This window comes from Danaus plexippus, chromosome 15 (assembly GCF_018135715.1).
Source record: "Danaus plexippus chromosome 15, MEX_DaPlex, whole genome shotgun sequence".
NCBI lineage: Eukaryota > Metazoa > Arthropoda > Insecta > Lepidoptera > Nymphalidae > Danaus > Danaus plexippus.
The window spans coordinates 706298-729405 of NC_083547.1; the positions used below are offsets into that span (position 1 = coordinate 706298).

The following is a 23108-nucleotide window of genomic DNA, read 5'->3' on the forward strand; positions in this document are numbered from 1 at the left end:
TGCTGACCAATTAGTGACTAATACGGGGGCGACATTGAATGCTGTAGAATCATTAATCGATTCTATTGTACTATAAGCATACAAGTACATGTGTTCCCCGCGGAGCTGTAGTGCCGTGACATGGGACGCTAGGATTTAAAGCAAAAGGATGGCCTTCTTTTGTGAACATGAGATAAAAACTAACAACTGCACCTGACTTTACGTGAGATATAAACACGAAAAGAACTATATTAAATTCACCATTATTAACGTGATTAAATAGGAAATAATAATTGTCAGAATATTTGTCTGGCTGTTTTCTATCGCTAATCTTATAAAGCCATATACTGAAGCCATATCAATGAGGCTTACTTCTATAATGAATAAAAATTATAACTTAAAAAAAAGTTTTACGCATCAATTGTCATTTAGCTATAACACTGACACACGTGAAGTATTGAATGGAGTTATCGTATGCCAATAATCAATTACATCATTTTGAAAAAGATGTGATAGTGCTGGACCGATTTTAACCAAACACATGTTACATCACGAGGAAACCCCATTTGATATGAATGTCGCTTCAGAATTTGTCGATCTTTTTAAGAGATACGATGCCGCAGACAGACATATAAACACACACATGCAGATAGATAACGACATAAAACTTATAATAATCCTCTTTTTTTTTGGGTTTGGTTTAAAAAAAATACAACAATTTAAATAGAGAAATAATAAAAAAGAATTTTTTTCTATTGTATCTACAAAGTCGCAGGCACAGCTAGTATCAAATACGTTTCATTGCCACTCTAAAAATATGTTACACTGTTTAAAAATGTTGCTTATTTTTGTGCTTGTCTCATACAAAAGTCAGATCAATAGCCTTGAGTGATAGAGTCACAAATACATGAACATACCTATAGCCGTAATTCCTTAGACTCTGACATTTTTAATATCAATGGGATATTTAGAATCGCTTTGTATTTTACTATCTTTAGGGTTAGTACTCACGTATGACGTTAAGCATCATTGATCGGTGCTAATCCTAATAGTATCAAACTGCAAGTTACTTTCGTCGGTTCATTGACCGGAGGGGTGGTGGAAGAGCCCTCGCTCGGTTGAGACGCAATGTGAAAAATAATTAAAATTATTCACGTAAAATAACATATATTTAATAATTAGTTCTTAATGGCAGGTAAAATTGTAAACATCTGCGTATTACTTGCGGCAGATGACAAGAATTAATTTGTTGAGTTACAAAGGATACCGGATACTTGTCATTGGATACCCTATATACAATTGGTGTTTACTTTAAGTTATCTAACAATCATTTACTAACATTCATATTTGATTTTATATTTCATACATTTAGGTTTCCTTTGTGCGCCAATTGATATTCGTATAAGGAAAAATTTACTATAAAATTATTATATTTATGTGGAGCAAAAAAATCATTACCACGAAGAAATCTGTCAGATAAGTATTATATGTCATTTATTTTATTTTAGTACTTTTGGATCCCGTTTCTGGTATGTTCTTGATATCAAATTTTCTTTTTATATTGTAGCCTTGTATTGTATACAAATTACAAATTCAATTCCTACCCATATATAAAAGAACTTTGGATATATATTTTTACGTATAAGCCAAACAAAGCTTTATGGGTACGTTGACCTTTTAAAAAGCATGTTTATTATCCGACTCTGTGTACTACGTTCACGTAGTTACGTCACCAACGTAACTACGTGCTATGTTCACACCCTCGAGGGGCAGCAGGTGTTTGTTTCACGTTTTAACTTCTACTGTTTAAATTTCCAATGTAAAGTATATATTTTTTGTTTTATATAATTTTTTTATAGTTTTCATAAAATAATATAATATATTTAAAAGGTCTCCAGATATTTTAACTTCTTATGGCTTTGAAATGCTAATTTAGTACCACATTTATTTTCTACTGCAGACAAGTTTGCGTTTTGATTGTCTTATAACTGTCAACGGGTATTTTGTTTATTTGAGATATAATATGGAGCCTCAGACTATGTACACGTTTTGTGCAGGCATGTATGTGTGTATGTATGTACATATATATGTGTAGGAAGTGACGTTTCGCCCGTAATATCCGTCGGGCGGTGCTGCATACTAATAGCTTTTTGACGATTCATTGGCTCATTTATAGCTATGCATAAATTGTATGAAAGCAAGTTTGTTATACTTCTTTTGTTTTAATATACGAGTATAATTCATATCATATTCCATAGTTTAACCTTCGCTCTTTTTTATAATTATCTAATGAAAAATAATAATTTATATAAATCCTCTAAAATAAATCCTCGTCGAATTTTATTAATTTCTTTTATATAATAATATTTTATCCATAGAAACAAATTGTTTTAGTAACTTTATAGTTATCTGCTGCTTTAAGGTGTGTATTTGCGAATGTCAATTCAATAAAAACAGAAAAAAATACGAATTCATAAATAAAATCAATGGAGGCTCTACTATGATTGATTAAATACAACTAAAGCACTGATTAACATTGTATTGTTTTAATAATTTTACATTTGAGATAGTATTTGAATGTTATCTATACAAATTTAATTGAAAGGACAAATGCAGGGAGTCAAACATAGCTTTTAGTAAATTACAGATGCTATCGTACGGCCGCATTTCATGATGACAATGTCCAGGGGTTAGTGAACGACTACAAGCCTAATTTAAATAAACGTGTTACATGTAAATTATATAAATTTGTACCAAAACTAGTAGATACATTAAGATTTTTTTCATTTAAGATAAGTTCTGTATTTGCAAAGGTTTTTAAGAAGACTAATTATTCGAAAGATAAAATATGGAATTTAAAAATATATTTAATTGAGACGTGATCCATTAAAAATATATTATTTATTGTTGATAAAGAAACATTTTTTGTTGCTAAAAATTTTCTCTAATTAATGAAACAGCTTAACGAATGTGAAGCAATAAAACGATTGAAGTAAAACTGGCTGTTTGAAATTTAATACAACGTTGGCTATCCAAAGAAAACTATCACATATAAAGTGGTCTGATATACGTGATCACGCTTCAAAGACCTTCCAAGACCCGCATCCGAGTGAAAACTTGATTTTAGATATCAATTCACTGTATCAGTGGATGTGTGATTATGAAACGGTAACAATTTAGCTTACTTAAAACAATACTGACACTGGCACTGGGTATAAAAGATAAATCCGAAATTAAAACTAGATGGCGCTAATAAATAAAATATATTTTTTATGAAAATAAGTGAATGCTTTTAACCTGTCAAGTCTGGACTGGAAATAATATTTTTTTGACATTTTATACATTTTTGTTTGTCGCTATGTGCGATCCATACTATTTTTATCAATTGTATTTATCTCGTATAATGGAAGTTAACAGGTTATAAGCGGCTACTGTTATGACAGACGGACAAATAAACATTAGGCGTGCGTGTTCCAGATAGTGAATGTTTGTCTATCTCCGGCATGAATGGCTCTTATATCTCGGAAAGTCGGTAGATAGAAATGGATATGGAGCCAGTTAAGATAAACATCTCTTATTTCCTAGTAACACTATTAACATTAAATGGCGAGAAGGGCTAAAAAAATAATTAAATAAGAAAAAAACTTGTAGATATTTATTTGGTAACATTTTACATACTTATTATGTGTGATGTTTAAGTAAGTAAGTTAAGAAAGTAGTTTACTTTCTATTTCGAGAGGTAAAAGGTATGAGATTATTTTAAGGTAAAATAAAAAATTAAGTTGCAATTTTTTCAGTGCTTCAAATGGTATCGAAAACATAAGACAATTAATGTTCGTAATGGATCTGATGCCGAGATAACCGTCAGCAGCCCTTCGCTGCCATTTTATAGCTCTAGCACAAAGGCAGATTCACCATAATTATAGCCAAGCACAATCGTTTGCTCTTTGTTACGGATTACTTTCAAACTGCGGAATAAAAAAATATATATCTCTGCGAGTCGAATCCCGGAGGTAATTCGCCTCGCAACATTCACAATGATCGTTTTATGAAACGAGTAACTAGAATTTATTTAATAACAAAAAAGCATAGTTTTCTTTAGTTTATAATAGTGTTAGATATAATATAATACGTATAATATTTTTTTTATATTTTACAAAAATAAAGAGTTTGTTAAAGGCCCGTTTAAAAGGTGATTTATATTTTTTGTGTTCGTGTGGCCGTCAGGTGCGTTGACTTGCCCGCGACAGGTGATGTAGAGAAAAAAATTTCTTCGTAATTACACTTCTAATTTATCTTTTGGCGGCAGGAGATTTAAATCGCGCAGCTGTAAGGTTTTCGCTTTTATAAGACATTTTAGGTTTACACGCTAATTGTTGGTTTTTAATTAAATTACGAATACGGTTGTTACGTATAAAGTTATAATATGACATCGAGTTTGTGTATGTACTGAAGTTAGCTTCACACAACGGTGGCATCTATTTTATAAATGCCCTGGCGTTATGATCCCATGACGTCTACGTTATTTACAGAGTGACATGATGTACGGCCGTTACGAAACTATGGGACAATCGAAAACCCCACACATTCGCCCCCATCTGTTTCCGATGCTTTTATGTCTTACAAATGTTAAGGTTATAGAGGATATCGCTTCATATATCAGAGTTATTTCTCAAAAAAACTTTTTCTAATAATCTTATACTAAATATTTTCAAATTTTTCCTAAAACGTCATTCAATGGGTACTATTATTCAAATAATTCTTATTCAGTAACAGTTGTGTTTAAGATTCCTTATCTTTGACACATATTCCTTAATATTAGATTCTAATTTACATACAATGATAATCTACTCAAGATTCCCACATCAAAGTCCTATCCGCATTAAACTGTCTTCTCAAAGCGAACGCCTCACGGAAGTTGTCGAAGTTAGCCGAAAGAATTCCTTTATTTTTTGTCTCGCTTCAACAAAAAAAACATGGCGCGAGCTTCCAAGCTCTTATAAACATGTTCGGTAACCGTGTTGTTGCGTTTGTTATTAAACGAACATTGTTGCGATTTATTTTTGTTATTTTAGTTGGATAACATTGTTATTGTTATGTTGTTATTATAAATATATACCGGATTAGCGGCGTCTGTATAATGTGAGTTTGTTTTGGATATAAACTTTGATATTTTGATTTTCGCCTTAAATATGATTTCGATTTTGAACCCGAGCGCGTAACGTTAATTATTTGTTATTATTATTAGAAATCAACTATTGTAAAGTATAAGAAATGATTTATTATTTATATTTGAAATATTATTCGAAGTTAACAAATTTCATTCAACAGCGTGCCAGAGGCTCTAGCGGGTTAGCCATTTTAAAGTTTTAGTAAAAAACTTACAATTCAAAGCTTGTAATATCAGAAGTGTATATTTGTATACCTAAGGTATAAGGTGTAATTGTTTTAAATTTACATAGTGTAGGATTGTATTATTTGCATTAACAAAAAAAATATTTTATTAAATGATCGTCAATGTTAAATTTGTTTAAAAAAAATAAATTTGCGTATAGTTTAGAGAAATACTTAAATTTTAAAAGACGCAAGGAAGTTAAGAATCAGAATCATATTGGATTTATGAAATTTCATTGTAACGATATTATAATTGAGATAAAAGATTGTATTCATTATTAATCGGTGACATATATAAAATTATTTAATGTACAAACTTTTTAATATCTAGAAATTATAATTTAATGGAAATTATAAAGGAAAGACTTTACTGTTACATTCTCACTGTTTAATTCTAAACCAAATAAATAAAATAAAAAAAATAACAACAATTGATAATGATTTATCACTGTTTAATGAGTGTAATGATTTAGAATCAATATATGAGGGTGCTGGATATTAATTTATATTATAAGGGTGTTTGGACGTGGGCCAGTTCTCACCGAGATAATATTTCCAAGGAAATACTAATTGCTCGTCTCTGTATAATACTCAGTTCTCTCCAGCAACTCGCGTTTATTATATTATTACGGAGCTATCCGGTCTAGTTTTGCATACTTCCATAACAGAACATTTCTTAACAGGATTACGACAACAAAAATTATTGGTCTCACTCATATATTGCGATCTAAATTTAAACATTTGCATTACAAATATCTTACTTATTATTATGAATATAAAATTATTGGGAACGTATTTAATATTTACTCAAACATTTATATAATATTAGAGAAATTCAAAATGATTGATTTTTTTGCTATTTCTTGACAATTCTTGATGATGATTCCGTCAGAAGCTTGGTGATAGCGATCACAAGTGGTCACTCGTGACCGGCTAGCCGCCTCGTGTTACAAACGCATCATTCCGAGTACATTCGCGTAAAACGAGGGCGTTTGTTACTTGGAAACAAATTGTTTACATCGACATTTGTGGGCGCTTGTTGACTGTTTATATTCCAATGTTCGCGTTCTTGAAATAGCTTGACAACTTGGAATGGAAGAATTGGGTCAATATGCTAATACGTGCCAATAGATTACATTGAACATTGAACTCTTCCCTCATGGATGACTGTGACAGGCAAAAACTCTTATCGTTTTTCTTGTATTGAAGATTTCGTCTTCATATGTTCATTCATAACACTGTATGTAAAAAATAATAAGGTACGATTTAATGTAGATATAGAATTGGTTAAATGTATTATTTTTATATAATATGAATGACGAGCTCTTTCATTTTAACGTGTTGCGTGCGTTTGTTAGCGTGATACATTAACCCTGTGATTGCGTAACTGACTCAGGCTAGTTTAAAGAACGTCCATCCTCAGAGGCGCGCGTGTACCGGCACTGGGTGCGAGCGAGGCCCAGCCCTATTTGCAGAACAATGCAGAGTTGATGTGCGCATGCGGTGGGAAATCGTTTCAGTTGTAGGGAAAACGCGCGAACCGGGCAGTCTGGTCGCGGGCGCGTTTGGTCGCGCGCGAGTCTAGCCGCGCCGTGGCGGACGCCGTGAGCCGCGCTAGACGCGGCGTCACGTTCGCCGAGAACGTTGATACGGACGTGTCTGAATTTCAGTGTCAAAAGGTTGGTGAACCGATAAAATAACGACCCACACAGCACACAATACAGTCCGTTTTCTAACACCAGCGACGTCTCCCGCTTGCCACTTCCAGAACCTCGATCCCTCGTGAGCCTCGAATGTCATTTTAATATCGTAGAGAATATCGTTTAGCTAGTATACTGCTCGAGTCTTTTACTCGATAGATTTCCGTCAGTAAATATGTATGTATATAAAATTTATATCGATGTATGTATTCGTTAGTTATGATGTAGTATTAATATATAAGTTTCAAGACAAATTCTATGAAGCCAGCTTTTACGTTGACCTCATTTTACGTATAGCTTCCTGTGGTCCTTTCAGACACGATGATGTCATAGTTCCTTACTCATTTGTATATCGGTCTACGGAATAGCGACCCAGATGTCTCAAAATGAAATTAGATTGCGTTCACATAAAACATTGGTATATGCATGTCCAAATATAATAGCGTAGTCTGAATGCTGACTGACATGATATCATCGTAGTTTTATAGTATCTTCGCTATATTTATATCAAGGGTATGTTTAAAAAGAAGTCTTTTTAAATTTTTATTGCGGTGATTGTGTTACATGAAGGTGTGGTCAGAAAAACTCACTGGACCTTACCAAGGTAGGGGATTGTAGCTATTTTTAAATTCCTCGTTCAGGTAAATTTACTCAAAAATAATTTCCTATAGTACATATTCTACATTGAACCTCCCCGTTTTAAAGTTAAATACGGATTATAAGAAATTTATTTATGTCAAAAATATTTTATTATTTAATTAAAGAATAATTATTTTTTATAAATGTCTCGTTAATATTTATATATTTTTTAAATTTATTATTATATAGTTGAGAATATTTTCGAGGGTGAGAAGTAATGTCGAATAGTCATGGTAGCTATTAAAACTATTGGGTTTAAAATTGAAGGTCTCTTGAAAAGCTTTGGAGTATTGCAACTTATGTAGAACATTTTTCACAGGCCTTTGTCTGTAAGAAAAACAGTCAGAAGCCAAAACAGAGTATGCTTTACGAGAACTGCAGTGGACAGTTTGGTATCCATTCCCTGATAAAGCCAGAAAATGTAAAAGTTCTTGTTCAGTAAAATATGAAATGCAACAGGTTGGAAAAATGCTTCACAAATACTCCCTTTACGGAGTATTTTATATTTGAAAGTTTAAGAATAGTTTTAAATGATTTTTTCTCGATAGTCAACATGTGTGTTGTTAACTGTAAATTGACTTGGGCTCGTTTTAATTCAGGATTTTAATGACTTAAAGCAATCTGATCTCTTTGATTATCACAAGTTGCATCGTCACACTACAAACGAAACAATTCCTGTTTCTCATTCAATAAAATACGTTAATAATTTAATACAATCATATGATAACGTTTACTAACAAAAACCTGGGAACGATACGTATGAAGTGTGGCGTTGCAAACTTTTATTAAGCGTATCGATGACGAATAGGATTAAATTAATTGTTATATAAACGTCTACAAGACCGTAAAATATAACAGACTTCAATATTCCCAAGGCTTTTTCTATTATACTGAAGCTATTTTAAATACGTGCTTACGACTCCATAGCGTATACACTATGTACTAATTTTTTTAACTCTCCTGCGTCATTATAAAGAGTGAGGACATAATGGAATGCTGGGAGACTAGCGGGCGGAAAATCGGACGTTAAAGTCATTACGACGCTCTAATAAGCAAAGCTGGGGTTTGAAAGAAGAAAATTATCAACCATCTTATCTAACATGGACATTATAGTATATATACGTTTCATCTAGAATTACAGTTTAGGATATTCCAAGACGAGCAGGTCTCAGATCGCAGAAGGCTTTTCCGTCCATACAGAGCATGTTTTTTTTTAATTTATCACTAAATTTTAAGTTCTGAAACAAAAAATTGTTACGTTTATAATTAAAATAACGAATCCGACCGTGAAATAAATACGGGAGTAAAATAATTAATGCACTTTCGTCAGTGGCAGCGTTTAAACTGTTAAGGCATGTTTTTATTTAACAGCGTAACGTTTTGAAACTTTCTTTCAGTTTTTCGAGGTACGGACGTAATTCAGTTCAAAGTTTAATGTTTGTTAAGTCAAACATTTTTGTTGTAGGTTTAGAATTTAAAATTGCAGAATTATTATTTCTTTACGTTTGAGAATCGTATAATGTTGAATTTTTTGTTTCTTCTTTGCGACAATTTATATAAATTCTTATAGCTTTAATTAATGTTTTGTAAATTATCTATTAATAAAAAAATATTTAACATTATAATGAGATAGAAACCGATGGAGGTTTTGAAAAATAGCAACCTAACATGTTCACAAAGTGAAGAGATTTTTATACAACCATTTATTTTTTTATGAATTTTAAATTTATTATATTTTTATTTAACCGTATTTCTAAAGACCGGTTGTAAACGAATTGGTACAAATTTTTAAATTAGGCGGATCAAATATAGTTCAAGTCAGGAAAGATAGCCTCAATAATGCAAAGGCGAGTTTATTTTTAAGTTCAAACATTCGTTATATATTAATTTTGCCTGCAAGTTCCAGTTGTTGAATTAGTTGATTCTTAAAAATTTTAATAATTTGATAAAAAATTAATAAAAATAACTCTTAACATAATTTCTACTAACGTTTGGATTGACGGACGCTTGGTTATTGTTTAAAGTAACTTAATGAATAATAAGTTTATTAGTATCAGACAGGTTGTACAATCCAGATACGATTTGTAAATTCCCATATACAAAAATAAATTTTATAGGAACGACTGACTAATTCTAAATAATAATTCCTAAGATTAATGAAAACCATAATATAATATCAAACAAAAATGAGGGCCGCAAAAACAATGTCTTAATTTAAAATATAAAATTATCTGAATTTTAATAAACAACATAGTTACCTGAATTTGTACTTTTAGTATTGTCTAGCACTGTCGCAATTTCAAATCACATTTACGGTATTATGAAAAGCATGTAATTAAAAACGATAGTTTTACGTAAAAAAAAAATGCAACTCCATGGAAAATACCAGACTTATTTTCCGGATTCCATTATATTCAAAACCGTCCGTCACAGATCGTGATTACGCACACAAATTGTGCACCGATTTCGTTACTGTGTAGATTTTGGAATACCAAAAGTTAAGTCTAAAATTGATTGCCTTGTAATCCTAATTTTACTTTGTAATGATGCGTTGCGAACTTGATAATAAATTATTATATTATGGTTACTATGAAAACTCATCTGTTAACGATACCTGTTGGTGGTCAGTCATCGATCTGACGGATCAATGGTCGGCTGTGTTTACGTAGTGGCTATAACCGAACACCTGACCCAATTTTCTTAACTCTTTTCATGTCATAAAACTGCTGGAATTAATGTTTAGTGGACTTGGATAGCTTCCTGTTTGTGAAACACTTTATATGATTTGTAAGATAATTACCAATATAACGTATAGTTTGGTTAATTACTAGCAAAATTTATTGCTCATGAAAAGATCCTAAAATATAAGTATGTTTAGTATTAAATTTTTCTGTTATCCAGCTTTATTTTCCGACCTGTTGATATAAATGAGACAGCGCTTGTCAGGAATGTTAATGTTAAGATTAACTCCGGCCGTTACTTCCAGTTATAGATCAACACAAAAAGATTCATGCCTTAAAAGAAATAAAACAATAAAGGGATATTAACCTACAATCTTCTACTTACTGGAAAGTCGCTTCGACTATGCGGTACTTTTTTTGTAACATGTACTCAGTCGTTTTAGTGCGACCTGTATTAGTTTTTAATTGCGGGTACGAAAGATGCGTGCATGAAACCATTTAAGTTAATCTTTATATAAGTAGGCAACGTTTCAGTAATAGCTTTGCCGTAGTTGATAAAAGTCATTTTAACAAAGCCAGAACTATTCTATGTAAACAGTTTAAAAAAAATCAACATTCATCTCTTTTACTCACTACTTACCTTCTATATTTTAATTAATATAATTCATTTAGTGTATAAAATATAACAAAATTAGTACTTATTTACGTTTATTCTTGTAATACGATAGTGTTTGCAAATGAAGGAACGTCTGAAATAAATAAAGGTCACGATTAATTAGGACATCGTTTCTGCGGGTATAAATAAAAAATACAGCAGATGTTGTTTTGGATATCAAATTGCTTCACTATAATAATCTTATAAACTTTGAATGTCCGGCGAACCAATAGCCTTATTTTATGAATCGATTATATAGTCCTTGACAACGTCATAATTGCTGTTGCAATTTTCATTTTCATGCATTCTGATTGCTGATGTATGTAAAAATAGGTTGTAACTAAACTCGTCTTATATATTACGATAGTTTGACGTTCCGATAATCCAAACGATAAAGACGCAAAATCTCTCTGTATTTTAATATTAATTATGATAGGACTACAATAATTCTAACAATACCTAACATTTCAATGACACAGAACAATCATTTGACCTGAATTAGAAGAAGTAATGCAGAAGTTATGTGTATTAGCAATTATTCCATATCGAGAACTCGTCCACATGCAGGCGGATGGACTGCCCCAGTATTGTCGTATTACGGCATTTCACTTTACAGCTAGCCTTTTCTAGTCTGTATTTTTTTGCTTCAATTTATGCCTTTCTCGGTCGCTGTTACAAATGTGTTGCTTTTCATCAATCTCGACTTCTGTTAAGCCTTTGTTTGCTTTCGTATCGTTTCGATGGAAATATTGTTTTTTTTTTAATTTGTATTCTATTGAATATGTTAATGTTATGGGAATAATAATCACAACATAACATGATTTATTCTTAACTTTATTTAAGGAAATGATTTTCTTCTGACTTACTTTTATTAGAACAATCGGTTAGGACCTATTTATTGCACACATAATAGTTTAACATAAGAGTTTGTAGTTACTAATGTTTTGTTTGTTATGGCATACATTATTCAACCGTCCGCTGAATCGTAAGTGACTACAGTACAATGCAAATGTGTGGGATTTCATTGCCGTGTGAATGCTAATAAGGTAGGAAAGATGTATTACTTCGTCTTATAACATATATTGTATTAGTTTATAGTTATATTCTCATATTCTATTGCTAGTCCAAAAAATGTAAGTGGAAATAATAGCGACAAATATTTACGAAGAGGATTAAGAATGCAAATTTTATACGTAAACTGTGAACAGGTTGTCAATATGTACGTTGTCCCCAAAATGACACTATTTGTCTACCGTCGAGTACCGTTTCCAATAATCTTGGACCGCAGGTCGTCAAACAAGATATTAATATTCCATTGACTTTGTTTACTTTTAGCGTTTTATTTCTGACTAGTTTTGTCCACGAATTCTTTCACGTAAATCTTCTTTTATTTTTTTACGCTTATATTCCAAAAATTTTGTTATTTTCTTAAAAGTGTCTCAAAATTTAAAATATATTAGTTAGATTTTTTTGTTTGTTACTTAGTAGATAACATTGGATGTTCCGATTTCTTTTAAAATGTAGATATTTCGTAAGTATTTTTTTGCAAACCTTTTATAATCCACTTAAGGTCTTGTAAAAAATTTAATTCCTCTATAGTTTCAAACCTCTATAGAAAGGTTATTGTTAGATATCATTGAAATAAAACATTCATTAAAATAACCGAGTAAAAAGTCACTACGAGAACCCATGAGTATGTAAAACAACCTGTTTCTACATATTCCTTTAAATAAAGAAAATTCTTCCTATTAAATTATGTCATTGCACTACAAATAAAGATGATAACAGTGATAATGAATGCAATCTCTACAACTAAGGTGTAATTAAATAGTAAACGACAATATGCATCGACGCCAGCGAATGCTTTTGCCAAACTTTCGCTATAAATTATTGCATAGTTAGGACTGAAATGTCATTTGTACAATAATGATATTCATAGTTACAGTCACGTCTGAGGCCGCTTTGAACGAAGGTTACTTCTCAGATACAAGCGAGATTTGCCTTGTAAATACTCAGGAGGTTATATTGAATAGCAGATCGTGCGTTGGAAATTGCTTTTTGATAGAAGGAAATAGATTGATTTAAGGATTTCAAAATGTTAGCATTCGGTTGAATTGTTTTGTGTTTGTGGTGAACATGTGATGCTTTAATGATTTGATCTGTGATAGTGTTAGTATTTGCTAACTCGGTTTTGAATTTCATAAAACTGTATATCTTTGTAATACGTTTTTACTGCAATTAAGTGTTTAAAGAAATTCAGACTGTTGTTTTGGTTTTCTTGCATAATTAATTAGCATTCGAATAGAAAAGTCTTCTTTTCAAAATTAAATATATGCATATATATAAATAATGTAATATTTAATTACTGATATACAGTTTAGATGATAACTTTATTTAAAACTATAATGGCTAAATTCAGCCGTTCTATTTTTCATAACTTGCGCATTCAAAGTCCGTGTTTAATAATTTTTTAGGCATTCAATGTTTATTGAAGTTAAGTTTTAATCTAAACTGTATAAGTTTTTGAATGGAGTATGTTTCAAAAAAGTTGGGAGTAATAAGGCAAATAAAATGTATAAATTTCAATCATATTTAGATGGAAAAAGTTTAACCCAAATAAATTTTGCAGACATAAGATTATTAGACGTAGATATACATTATTCAGTAAGCTTTTAGTTGCAATTAAGTATATATAATATTTATTAAAACTGTGTATTGAATTTTTTGCGTTTCTTGGCACATAAATACCAGTATCAGTAGTGATTGCTAGGCTTTTTTTCCACCCGAATCTATCACATTTCATCGGCATTCACCAAACTCAAGATGAAGTTATCTGAAGTTCTCTTATCCTCATCTTGTCTTTCTTTTGATAGGTGCGCGTCCGCGAGTTCTACATCGCGATGCAGCGTTGCCCCTACATCCACGAGATGAAGGAGCGGCTGCTGGGAGCCCCTGCTGACCCTGAACGTGCACCAGAACAGCCTGACCCTCAGGTCGGGACCATTGTCAAAGTAAGATACCAACATTGTTATCGTGTGAAATAAAATTTACGTACCTCGCCTTCGAAGCGGTCGTTAGCTTGACGACAATGTTATCTATAATATAGCATACCAACTACTACTACACTATTTCTGTACATTACATTACAGTGTGCTTGCTGCTATATATAACTCTATACCTCAGTGTTAAACACACTATAGCTTACTATACGTAAACTTAAGTATATAAACTGTATGTGCGAGTAAAAAAAACGAGCCATTTCAATGATATTATCAAAGTCAACCCAATTTAATTCACGATGAACTAGACCGTTGTTTTTAATGTTATTATATCTCGTATTTAGACATCGTGTAATTCATTTTGTATTTATTGTATTACATGCAAGACCCTATTGAATCAGGAGAGAGCTTTTTAAATGTAACATATTCCGAGAGCACTTAACCTACCTCCGTTTTGAAGGTTACTTTTTCCGCATCCCATATTGTAGCACTCTATGAAAATTATTTTCCGTGTTTCTCTTTTTCAATGTAGGTTATTTATTTTTATTATTCTTTATTTTAAAATTTTAGTGATGATTTCATATGGATTCAATTTTCAAGCTGAGTTTTAAAGAAATATCTAATAGGGCAAAGCTCGTGTCGTGTGTTTTCTTACAATAATAAACACTGTGACTGGAAAGCAATCGAAGCATTGGGTTAAAAAGGAGTAATTATATATAAGCGACTCCAAAAAGTATATTAAGTTTTATTTAAAACCTTTACTACCATAACATAAACACCCAATTTATTAGTTTTACCTTCATTCATTCAGAGTGGTTCTTTTTGACCACCTTTGGAGACAAAAGAAAAGGCCTTTAGGGTTAATTTTGGGGTTTAGGGTTAATTTTACCCAGCTGGTCTGTTGCTTGATTAAGGATAGCCGTCCGCGTGGATTCGCAGATTTAAACTAATGTAGTAAGAGTAACTACTTATTCCAGATCTACAGTTGTGAGAAAAGCGTCTAAATATTAAAGAGGGTCTTACAGAAACTAATAGCGCGAATTAGGAAGATCAGCTTTATAACTTTACAGGTTACAAGTTACAGATTACAGGTTTATCAGGTCGGTCCTTAGACTATATGCAACTAAAAAACAAACGTTTATGCTCCTAGTCGTCTGTTTAGAATATGTTGATAACGAATGCGTTGCTGCGGACGAGGTAACGGAAAATCACATACCTCAGACGGTGTTCAAATTAAGGCGTTCCAAATAACTTCTAAAAGAACAAGTAATGAGTAATCTTTTTTGGTAACAGACAAGAAGATTTTCCTTGCTATTTCTTTAGAAAATTCTACAATAATTAAGTTATTTATTGGCACAATATTCCTTTAATTATATGGTAAATTAATTAATATTTTCTGATTCTAGCTGAATTCCGACGGGTACGGTTCCCACACGTCGCCGGCGCGAGCTCCACTCGTGGCAGACGAGTGCGATGCGCCGGCTGACGAAACAGATGCGCTCGCGCCGGTCGAGGAGATGAGATGCTGTCAACCTGACACTAAACCTAAAAATGCCAAGTAAGTACAGTTGTGATGAGGTATTTTGAGTAGGTATGTTTTATTAAATATTTCTTTTCATATGTGGCTTATAAATAAAAAGTACTATTGGGGTATTTATTATCTTACGTGGTATAAATTTCTTACATAATTTTAGATTACATGTTGTAACGGTTCCTAATTATTTTTTTCTTTTTTCTTGTGCTTATGTTCTATCTATATGAACACTATTTTTATAAACTTAAAAGTAATTGAGGTGTACACAGGCGCGTCTGATTGAAATTTGTATAAAAATTAAATATACATATTGGAAAATAGTCAACTCATGATTTTATTTTGTTTCATTTTTATTTGTGATTCCTAATTGTTATTACTGTCAGGATTGGTTCCGTCAACATTGGTTTAATACTTCATTATTTTCATCAATGACACTTGAGGCGCTGACGCAAATAATACATAATGTATCGCTTGCAAGCTAACGTGATCAGTAATAAGTAGCGATAATATTTTTTATAAGTCAGGATAATTATATAGGGTTTTGTTAAATGTGAAGATCATATGTATAAGATCATATACAACATTATATATACTAAAACACTAATTCTTCTTGAAGTCTCATTATTCTAGTAAGTCGTCCTGATGGCTGCCTTTTTATGTTTGAAAAGTAATTTGTCAGATATTAAGTAATTCTAGCATAAAATTTATTTTTATAAAATATACAGCGGCTATCAAATGTCATTAATACGTGTCCTACGAGGGCTTTTTATATTAATTTTGAACCACGTTACTACGGTACATAATAAACTTAGCCTTAGTCCGAGCCTACGCCCCTGTGTGTATCAATGGAGCGACTCATCAATTGACCTATAAATATGCGGGTCAAATAAAACTAGTACAAAGCCTGAATGAACAGATTAAAAATAAATAAAGGGAAGGAAGCTGCAATCAAAGCACTTCCACGTAGCGTGGACGCCGATGGACAATCCATTAAAAGGGAGCCCATACAGAGAACACGTGCAGGGACCGACAAAATTTAGATTTGAGAGTAGTTGTAATGAAATAAGGTTGACTATTTAATGAGTGTTTGATGTATGCGGGAGTTTTTGTGCCTTTTAATCTTTTCTTTCAGAAACAGATAAGAAATCACATATGTAATTCACTCGTTTACATTAACTGTTGATTTAAAATATCGTGTTCATTTAAAAGGAGAACCGTACAAATATTTGAAAAACGAAATATTAAAACATTCATACATTTAAACCCCGTCTTAATATAATATTTATTTGTTATTCATTACAGAAAGTATACAATTTCTTTAACATAATATTGATTGTAGTTTCATTTTAAAAATGTATGTATATAACTATGGACACAATACAACACCAAAAATATCTGTCCTTGAAAATTACATTCAATTCGATATGAGAAAGACATACGTGAGATGCCTAATTTATCTCTATACGGGTTTGGGAACTTGTAACACATTTAATGTTCCATTGTGAACAACAACAGGGACTTTGTTATGTCACTCGATGCATGGCATATGTCATTGACGCAATTAAAGATTAGTATCGAATATTACTGTAGGTTTACATATATTTTGTTATTTTTTTAAGCGAGATTTTTTGGACTTATGATGGCTAGGTTTCTACATAGCTGTTTCTATGTAATGATCCACGAATCCGAATCCATGTATGTCCTAGATATTTATTACGAGTGCTCATTGGTGTTGATCCTATTAGCTTTAAGGTTTCGTAAGTATGTTTAGAATGTATGCGACGATTTTAACGTATTGAGTTCCGAAGAGGGGTGTGTTGCTAATTAAGTTAATAGACACAAGAAACTCGTTAGAATATTGTGTAATATATATTTAGAGTGTTCTATATTTTTAAAAGAGGGTAGAGAAAATACATATTTGACTCGTTAAGGAAGGTTGAATTAATTTCAGCTTCGTGGAACTCTGTACAGCTCATGAAAGAACTTGATATCCTTTCAGCAAACATCTTGATCTTCAGCTTTCCAGATAGGACTCAGATTGTTTGCTGCTTGACCTAAAACTTGACATGAATGACTACAGATTACATAGTGTAGTGACTCTGATGGGGTTCATCGACCTGCTACGGTCACTATTCAATTGGGATTGAGCATGCGCTCCTTGTATCCTTCCAGACGTGTATTATTTAGTATTTAATTTTGATATTGATTGATTAAAGAGATGAATGCATTTTATAAATCAAGGTTGTCACTCTACGTTTTGTAGTTGATTGGTAACTGGAGTTTGAAAGGTAGGGCCGGGTCAGTGGGTCGCGCAGCCTCCCAAAGCTAGCAGAGAGACGCGCCTCTATCGACCGCGGGTCGCCAGATTAGGGTTGCCAAATGTTACACTTCCGCCTAAAAATAAAGTAATTTATTAAATTCTAATTATGTTTAATACCATTTAATATTTTTATTTCATTTAACACTGACATCATGCTTTATTTTAGGTGATAGAGTGACTTCAATTAACACCAGCTTTCAAAGGGCATTAAGTACGTTTAGGGATCACATAAGAATTCACGCAAACAGGGCAAATCATTATGTAGGGTGCATAGAAAACGCATTGTCTAAGCAACCCCCTATTAACCTCCCTATCGAAGTAGGAAATATCCCTCTTGCCTATAAGAGAGCAATTTACAATATAGGGGTTGTTGCCGTCCCTGATTTGTGGTCTTTATGCGCAGCATCCATTCCTGCGCAGCTCTCGACGCTCTCGGGCGACTACAGTACGAAGCCGCACCTTCACATTTCCGGAGTCTTTTTGGCTGTAAAAGATCCCTTACAATCCCTCCTTGACCTGATTCTTGCCCTTAACCCTGATATGTTTATTCCATCGTGAAGTGCACAGTTTTGTGAAGTGCGATGGGAAAAGAAAAGCACCAGCCCACTGAGGCTGAGGTGAAGGTAGCCACTGTCGAGCTGGATTCAGTGGATAACATGGCGACGCTCCCTGTAGGCCAGCATCGCCAGCAGGGTAGCGATATCGCGATCGCTGAAAAACATAATACTGCTAACAAAGAGATGGAGCTGAAGTGCGTACAACCGAGGCCATCTAAGAAGTATGTTCAGACGATTAGGTTTTTTATTAATATTCTAATAATATGTTAAAGTATAGGGGTTTCTGTTTTAATCAGCATATCCAATTGACGAACCGTTGACTATAAAATAATTCCAATATTTGTCATTGAATCCTGCACTTGAAAATAATAGAAAATATTTTTTTTCATTGTCTTCTAGTATTTTTAACACTAGAACTACTTTTATGTGGGTCTGGTCTGTCACTCTAATTTTGAACTTTCCTTTGTTCATGACCCAGAATGTTAAATAGGCTCTGAATATACATGAGGGTCAATTTAATTCAGTTAGCGGTCTCAAAAGAGGATTTTATACATTTCGTATTTTTTTTTTGGCGGACTATAGGTAACTTAAAATAACTTTTAATTAATTAAAAAAAAAACTTTTAACTAATATAAAAACGCACAAAAAAATAAGGGACAAAGCATGACATGTACAGTTACGCCATACAAAATACCGAACAAAATTTAAATGCAACAAATCAGAAATAACTCTCTTTTTGGATACCACTACGGCAATTGTTATAATGTCATATATTTTAATACTTTTAAAAGTATTGAAAAACCTATATATTAAAAATATTTACGCTTTAAAGAGCCTAATATTTTTAATTGCTGAATTTAGCAGTGCTGCTTGATGTAGATGAAAAAGTAAAAAGCAATTAGTATTATTATTTTCTAAGTAATTAAAATTATAATGTTATGGCGTTTTTTGAAGTCTTGATGGAATTTTTTTTTTAGGACTTCATTGTTCATAATTTCGAGTTTCATCTACGCGAAGCTGCTGGTGGTCGTGTGTATTGCCTACGTCATCAGCGATGTCATTACTCACAACCTGCCTCTCTACTACTACGAAGGTTTCTTCACCTACTTGTATGGCATGAGTATCCTGTTCTTGCTCTACGTATTTTGTTTCCTTCTGCAAGGTAATTATATATTTTCTTTGCTTATTTTTTGTAATGCTGTTAGGGATATGAAAAAAATATATTCTTTGTCTCAGAGAGTTCTTGCTGTAATGGAAGCCCACCAAAACCGAAACCTCCGCCAAAAGAAAAGAAAGAAAAGAAAGAGAAGAAAGAAAAAGAAAAGAAGACTAAGGATAAAGAAGGCAAAGACGTGAAGGAGGGCAAAAAGGATGGAAAAAATAAGGACAAGGATAAGAAAGAAGATGCCAGCAAGGACAAGACAAAAGAGAGCAAGAAGCAAAGCCAATTTCAGGTGCGTACATAAATAAAATCGAAGCACATCATCAGCACATCCATATTGTTCTATACTTTTATCATAGCACATCTTTTCCTCCTTGTGTCGTTATGTGTTATTTAACAATTTTTGTTTTCACCTATCATTGAAAATTACGTATTTTAAAATTTTGTTATTTGTTAGCACTTTCGCAAGTTTTTATATGCTTTCACTGATTCCACGATTTACGTAAATGCTTCAATAGGACGCGAACGGCGCATGACCCCTTTTTGTTTACGCTGCCTACTTTTTGTTTTTTCCATATCATTTGGGCAGGAGGTGTATCCCCGTAAGATGCGTGATAAAGTTCGACAACAGGAATTGCAAATACAAATGGAGCAATTTTATGCCTCCGATCAGGTGAGGTATCTAAAGAATCACGCTTTTTCATTGCGTTACTGTATCCCACCGAAACGCTTTGGATGTGCTGTTGTTTTCTATGTGTGAAAATTGTGTACAATGCTTATCCTGTCGGCTAGATCACCAATGTTGCTACTTCAACTGTAGGGATTTCAAAATAAATCTTTTCCGATTCCCAACATAACAAATAACCAGACATTTCCTGTATTTACTAAATTATTTCTGCCATACAAAAATGTGCGATCTCCTCTAATGAAAATACAGGTTTTCTTCTGAGGAGTAATTAAATCTTACCTTTTTTCTGTAGCAACAAGATGTGGTTGAGCTGGAAGCTGGCCCTATAGCTCGCCCAATGCGTCGTCGCAAGACCTCTCAAAACGAACACAGCCATGGCAGCTTCTTTTTAAGAATCGGCGCAATAGGTAAAAAATAAAAAAAATACATTACTTCAAATTAAAATTGCCATTTTTTTTTATTCTTTGTGATTTAACCTGCTGCTATAATTTTATAAAGTATTTATAGACGATTTGATATTTTTTACTGACTAAAAACGGTCTTTTGTGTATTTCACAGCTTTTGGTCTCGGAACTATGATTTATAACGGCTTAGAGTTCGGAACATTCTTTGAATTGCCCCTTGAGTCGCCTTGCTACTTAATTTTAAAGGGTGTAAATCCTGTTCTACAAATGGTTTTCACGTTTATGCAAATGTACTTTATATTTATGAATTCTCGCGTAAGTACTTGAATTCGTTGTCAAACTCTGACTGTTTATGTGCGTTAATAGTTTAGCTAACCGTCGTTGATGTTTCAGCTAAATATTCATCGATTCAAGGTTATTGCCAGATTTGGCTTAATGCACGTGGTGGCTACTAACATTTGTGTGTGGATTCGCACCTTAGTTTTGGAGTCCTTGAAAGAAATTACCGACTATTATGTGAAGAATCCTCAAGGGGTTCCTGGGGAGGGTGTTTTAGGAAGTATGATTTATATTATATACATTTTTATTTTAGTGGTATTTGAGTTTTCTCTATTAATAATCATAATTTTAACCTTAGAAGTTATCCGGAAGCACACCTTAAGACACTCAGGAAAAGTATTTGGCGCAGTAACTACCGCCACCACAACAATAGCTTCAACAGTAGCGACAGTTGCTAAAACAACAGGAGGGCAAATAATGAATGCAATCACTTCTACTTCCACCCCAGCGACAACGACCACAAGTAAGTTATGTAAAAACCGTAACATGATTATTTCAAAATGTCTAAAAATTAACCCCTAACATATTGCATGTACGTATATTAAAATCCTCCGACTAACTTTTCAGCGACAACCTCCTCACGTTACATTAACGGTGGCGGTTTTATTCCTAAATCCAAAATCATAGATTCTATAAAAAGCACCGTAGGGTATGATAGTGGCTTGTCTTACGGCCGGGACTTCAAGGATGTTTGGCCTAATGATAATCCATTTACCACAACATCCACCGTACCACCAATGACAGAAGTCGATAAAGTGACCCAAACCCAAACAGCTATGTTGGAAGTATTCCAATGGCTTTATTCTTCTACCGTGAAACCGGTTATAAGTACCATGTCTACTTTGGTGGCTTCTACCACTTCAGGATCTCTGCCTTATGATAAAGACGAATGGGGCAATAGTATTGAAACATACCGCGTTGATGAACCACCTCACTCTCCAGGTTTGTCGACGGTGCATCATCTTTCACCTTCACGTTTGGTTCCCCGCCGTAGAAAGTTTTGTTTGCCTTTTTGTTTATGTGTTCACGTGTATGTCTAGGAGCACTTTAATCGGTTGATTCAAATATTTATTAATAAATAAGCATGTTTGTCTTCAGTCATAAAACACATTAACGTAAAATAAATCTTTATAATCGTAGTATAATACAGCTTCATTTAATTTTTTAGCTAATAACTCTACGGAAATCTTCGAGTCATTTGATAATTTGAATCCAGCTGCTCTGATCGCTAATATCGACAACACTACGGTTTGTGGAAGAAATCCTATAATGGGAACCATTGTTACCGACTCGGCCCCATACTTGTATCCTTTCATTATTGAATACTCTTTAATTGGAGCTGCAGTGATATATGTCATGTGGAAACATATTGGACGCCACCCCAGGTAAATACAATTACTATCCATAGTTGCCATTTTCATTTCATTTTCACGCCAGAATAATAAGAGGAGTAGGATAGTTGCTATTATCTAAAATGATGCCCTAGCTTATTACGAGTAGTATCGTAGTATCTACCACCAAAACATTTTCACATCAGCACGATTAGCATTGATACCAAAACAATCGCATACGTTATTGACGTGTGCGTTCGCGTTTGGTTGCAGCGTTGCCAACGACGAAGATCTGGAAAGACGTCTGGAAGCTGTTCTCTCCCGCAGGGCAGCGGCGTTGGCGGCGGCTCAGCGTGGCAACCGTGTGGACTGCGCCGGCGCATCTAAAGGGCTCTTCTGTGGTCTTCTCCTCCTCGTTGCTTCTCTCATCTGCTTGATTCTCTTTTTCGTCCTCATAAGACATCAAGAACTGAAACGGCTCTCCATTTACTTGGCTGACGTTTCTCATTGCGCTCTAATGGTGTTGTCTATCTTTGCTATCCTGATCGGATTTATACGGTAAGTTCAGACCTTATGAATTTAAACATTTATAACTATCTGTATCTGTAGTAGTAAAACAAGGTATTTTGTTGATAACCTTTGTATTTTGTCACTTAACTTGGAATGTTATGTAAATCTTTATGTTTCTTTCCCAATCTTTGTAATATTTTTGTTATAGTTTAGTTT

General features: G+C 33.1%; 1 protein-coding gene across 11 annotated transcripts in view; it reads left to right on the top strand.

Moving 5' to 3' along the window:
- LOC116766151 (proton channel OtopLc) overlaps positions 1–23108 on the top strand; it is a 28047-nt gene that overhangs the window by 1972 nt on the left and 2967 nt on the right. Inside the window, exons 1-13 of one of the 11 annotated variants that reach the window (XM_061522745.1) lie at positions 5001–5121; positions 13922–14059; positions 15454–15605; positions 19436–19620; positions 19695–19912; positions 20210–20293; positions 20601–20715; positions 20867–21027; positions 21106–21271; positions 21350–21514; positions 21619–21993; positions 22220–22436; positions 22656–22940. In XM_061522745.1, coding sequence (XP_061378729.1) covers positions 13949–14059; positions 15454–15605; positions 19436–19620; positions 19695–19912; positions 20210–20293; positions 20601–20715; positions 20867–21027; positions 21106–21271; positions 21350–21514; positions 21619–21993; positions 22220–22436; positions 22656–22940 — 2234 coding nt within the window. In that variant the 5' untranslated portion in view covers positions 5001–5121; positions 13922–13948. Of the gene's footprint in view, positions 1–5000; positions 5122–6890; positions 7053–7136; positions 7156–13001; positions 13146–13198; positions 13218–13921; positions 14060–15453; positions 15606–19435; positions 19621–19694; positions 19913–20209; positions 20294–20600; positions 20716–20866; positions 21028–21105; positions 21272–21349; positions 21515–21618; positions 21994–22219; positions 22437–22655; positions 22941–23108 lie in introns of those variants that run through there. The other 10 variants (XM_061522750.1, XM_061522743.1, XM_061522749.1 and 7 more) reach the window with 10 other exon arrangements.